Here is a 4,788-nt window from a genome sequence, read left to right as displayed (position 1 = left end):
AATTATTCTAATCAGTTATATTTTTTTAAAATAATTTACAAAAAACTCTATCATTTTATTGAAATTAGAATTAATTTTATATTATTTAAAATAATTTAAAAAATCTTATTCAATCTCTTTTCATGTTTTTATATTATTTTTTAGATTAGAACTAAAATTCAAAAATCATATTATCCCAAAAATATTAGTGATAGATTTAAACACTTGAAAAAAAAACCAATGTGCAGTACGGTTTGCATATTTGTTCTCTAGTAATTGCAAAGTAGTACCGAGAGTCACAGTTAGAATCATCGAAAAAATCTAGAAAACAAGAGGGTGCGTGTTTCTGGCGGCTAACTTCGTTAAGACTTTTGTATCCAAAGATTGGCTTAAATCTTACAAAACACTTCTCTCCATATAACTCCAGAATTTTGGCAGGGATATATCATAACAAAAAGTCAGCTCGTCTTGACATTTCTAAACTCAATAAATTTTCAACAGCTTCCAGCTTCTAAGATTTTTAATAAGCAGATCATTTTACACAAAATCTTCGGACTTAGAAATTTATAAATGAATATATTATTCGTTCTTGCCTTCTTGGGCATGATTATCTTCGTGCCGTCCAGATAACGGCTTTTTAAGTCCTGGGCGAAAACGGTACAAAGATGAAAGATGTTGGACACTTAATTCTCCGTACATACAACAAGGGACCACCAATGCTCGATCAGACTGCAGTTTTTTATTATTTTATATTTCGCCTTTGAGTGAAATCTGAGTATCTGACACTGAGACTTGGAGAGGAACGCAAATTAAATGAGTTTAACCCAATTTCCTGCTATAAGAACCATGTCGCTCCTACCTCTCAAAGCCTCAACGAACAAGATTATCTACCTCGTGCACTAAAGGCAAAGCTTGGAAGAGAAAAAAAATCAAGTAAAGATGGGTTCTATATCTGATAACAAGAAACCTCATGCTGTCTGCGTACCATACCCAGCACCAGGCCACATAAATCCCATGCTCAAATTAGCCAAAATTCTTCACTACAAAGGCTTTCATATTACATTTGTCAACACTGAGTACAATCATAAGCGTTTAGTTAGATCTCGGGGTCCTGCTTCTGTCGAGGGACTACCTGATTTTCAGTTCAAAACAATCCCAGATGGTCTTCCACCACCTGATGGTGATCATACCCAAGACAACACAGCTCTCAGTTACTCCACTAGTCACAACTGCTTCATCCCCTTTAAGAATCTCATCAATGAACTCAACAACACTCCTAACTTACCTCCAGTGTCGCGCATAGTCTCAGATGGGGTCACGAGCTTCACGCTGACGGTTTCTAAAGAACTTGGTATTCCGAATGTGTTGTTCTGGACAACTAGTGCTTGTGGCTTTGTGGGATATCTGCAGTTTCGTTATCTCATTGATAACGGTTTTACGCCACTTAAAGGTAATAATTGTCCAACTATATATAACATTCTTACTCCTTTTTTCTTTTTGATGATTATTATTAGCAGTATTCGTACGATCTTATACAAAAATCAATGAAAACACTGATTTTTTTTGCGCACAACACATAAGTAAGGTATATTTTAAAAGAATAAGAGAAGAATGTTACAGAGTGTAGAGAGGTTACAGAGTGTAGAGAGGACCTCTTTACAACTTGATCTCATATTCTCATTAGAACCTTCACGTGAACCTAAAGTAAGTAAGTTCGCATCTATAACCCTTACAAACTCAGGCCTATTGCTACTCCGAGACACATCTTTGGGCAACTGTGATTTTTTGCTGCTGCATCTGCAGCAAAATTCACTTCTCAGAATACATGAGTTAACCTAACCTCCTGAACCTTGTTTGTAAACACTGAGGGTGTAGGAGTGCGTGTTTTCTTTTAAACATACTGTATTTTTAGTCTATTGGATCAGTAGAAGAATAAAGTTTTCTAAGGGTGTGTTTGACTTCACGGAAGTTTCGGACTTCCATGTCAGTAGATGATATTTTATTTTTTTCATTATTTTTTAATTTGTAAATTAACTAGGGTATGCCCGTGACTATGGCTTGCGAGACCTCGACGGGCCTTTGGCGCCTTGCGAAACAACATGTCGCGCCTTCAGCGCAAGGCCAGCCGTGCCTTCGGCACAAAATAACTTGTCGCGTCTTCAACATAAGGCCAGCCCAATTGCCCATTATCCATAAGCCCAATAGCATTAATTGGGCCAACCAATTATACAGTACAATGTCAAATTTAGAGGCCCAACAGTTTATGGGCTAGCCCAACAATTTATAAGCCCAGCCGCAATTGGTAACTTTTAACTACTTTTTGGATAGATCCCATTACACTTAACAAAATTGTACAAATCCTCCAAACACTTAAATCTGCCAAGTCGTATTTTAGTGAGAATAATTACTTATTATTGAATGGGCCTTTTAGGCCCCGCACTTTCCTGGTAGATAGATAGATCATTTTGGACTGCACGTACTCTCGTAAGTCGTAAGGACTTTTTTCCAGTCACCACTAGTTATTAGATATATTGTGTGGACAAGTTTGTTTTAAGTAGGGGGAAGTGGAAGAGTTTGGGTGAGATAGAGATCTTGAGTGTGAGAATAATTTCCACCCTCAAGTCAACTAACTGATAGAATTTTGGCCCAAGTTGAGTGTGGGAATAATTTCCACAAAGTAAACACGCTAGAAATCTTGTATACATCAATGATTCGTTGCCCTTCTTTTTTGTTCGTTTTGTCAGTGCGTGATGAAGGTAAATGTCTAGCTAGGTGATCATCAAACAAGGATACAAAATAAAAAATATTACTGAAAATGGTTAATTGTGAGAGAGATACACCTGCGTGACTAGAAATCACTATTGACTGTGTGCCTCTGTTTTGCGGTTCCATGCAACCAATGCAGTTAAAGGCAATAGCGCTAACTAGACCCTCGAGGTGAGTCTAGAGGCCAGCTGGCATGGGCGCAGGAGTGACCAAAAGTGACAAAAATATTTATATACCAAAAATAACCAAAATAAACAATTTTCTATCTCAAAAGTAACAATTCTCTCAAATAGACACATATTACATCTTTCAATAATCAAATATTCATAAGACAAAATAAAATCAAAATGGAGGAAGTTGCTTATTTTGGATGGCTATATGCCAAGGTAAAGTGATGAGTCTCAAATATATTGGAAGGCTAAATAAATGTTTGAGAAACGAAATCGAAAAAAAAAACAGAAATTTTCACGAAATAACTTTGAAAACTTGCAAACAGAAAATGTACTGTCGAAATGTTTTGGTGCCCACCGAAAACAAAAACCTTTGTGAAATTTTCACAAAAATTTCCGAAATTTAGTTCCTTGAGAGCAGCAACAAATGCAGTTAAAGGCGCAGGCGCTAACTAGGCCGTCGAGGTGAATCTAGGGGCCAGCTGGCATGGACTTAGAAGTGGTCTTTAGGCAGGCGCTTGGGGGAACCTAGCTCCTATGCTATGGGCCTAGGAGAGCTTTGACTGCATAGGCGGCACCACTGCCTGGTGATGGACTTCTTGGGTTTGGGGACATGACTCAGTGTTCCATTTGCACAAGAGGTGTCATAAAGAAGAAGATGAAAGGGTTCTGTTGTATAGGTCATCAGATCATTTTGATTTCATTAAAGGAGTAGCTAATGGGCACTCCTCTTAATTTAGCACACGCTATATCTAAAGCACTTTTTTTATGTCTGTGCATTACATTTTTCATTTAAAAAGGTTTGCTGATTAACTTTACTTTGTCATCGTGCGTATTTCTGCAGATGAAAGTTATCTTACAAATGGATATCTCGACACACCAGTCGACTGGGTACCTGGATTTAAAGATATTCGTCTTAAAGATCTCCCGAGTTTCATTCGAACTACGGATCGGGATGACATTATGCTCAACTTTGAGCTTGGAGAAGCAGAAAAAGCTAAGGAAGGGTTTGCTATAATTTTAAATACTTTTGATGCGCTCGAAGATGACGCTATTAATGCAGTTAGATCTGAATTGCCTCCAATTTACACCATAGGTTCTTTAAGTCTGCTTGTCAGACATTTTTCAGAAAAGGGATTAAATTCTATTGGGTCTAATTTATGGAAAGAAGATTCAGAGTGCATCAGATGGCTCGATACGAAGGAACCTAATTCAGTTGTTTACGTGAATTTCGGTAGCATTACAACCATTACGCCTCAACAGATGACCGAATTTGCATGGGGACTTGCTAATAGCAACCAAAAGTTTTTATGGATCATTAGGCCTGGTCTTGTATCTGGTGACACGTCAATTCTTCCACCTGAGTTTGTGGTGGAAACTAAAGAAAGGGGTCTATTAGCAAGTTGGTGTTCACAAGAGCAAGTACTCAACCATCCTTCCGTAGGTGGTTTCTTAACACACAGTGGATGGAATTCTACAATTGAAAGTATCTGCAGTGGCGTGCCGATGATATGCTGGCCTTTTTTCGCTGAGCAACAAATGAACTGCCGATATTGTTGTATCCATTGGGGTATAGGGATGGAGATCGACAGTGATGTCAAACGAGAAGAAGTGGAGAGCGCCGTGAGAGAAATGTTACAGGGGAAGAAAGGTAAGGAGATGAAGATTAACGCGGTTGAATGGAAGAAGAAAGCTGAAAAGGCTGTTTCTCTTGGTGGTTCTTCTTACGAGAATGTCGACAAGCTTCTCAATGAAGCCCTCTATTAGTAAGATATGTATTAAACTATTGAAATGGATTGTTTCTCTAGTACTATATGGATTTATTGGCTTATATTTGAGATAATAATCTATTAGGAATATCTTCATTGTTTAA

General features: G+C 37.8%; 1 protein-coding gene across 1 annotated transcript; it reads left to right on the top strand.

Annotated features, from left to right (window-relative positions):
* Positions 1-429: 429 nt before the first annotated feature.
* On the top strand, positions 430-4,788 carry LOC147517289 (7-deoxyloganetin glucosyltransferase-like). The gene is made up of 2 exons (XM_086589585.1): positions 430-1,429; positions 3,760-4,788. The coding sequence occupies exons 1-2, from the start codon at positions 919-921 to the stop codon at positions 4,680-4,682; spliced, it is 1,434 nt and encodes a 477-aa protein (XP_086445711.1). The 5' UTR covers positions 430-918; the 3' UTR covers positions 4,683-4,788.

This window comes from Coptis chinensis, chromosome 2 (genome assembly GCF_015680905.1).
Source record: "Coptis chinensis isolate HL-2020 chromosome 2, ASM1568090v1, whole genome shotgun sequence".
NCBI lineage: Eukaryota > Viridiplantae > Streptophyta > Magnoliopsida > Ranunculales > Ranunculaceae > Coptis > Coptis chinensis.
The sequence above is the reverse complement of the archived record's forward strand: the minus strand, read 5'-3'. Positions and strand labels throughout refer to the sequence as shown.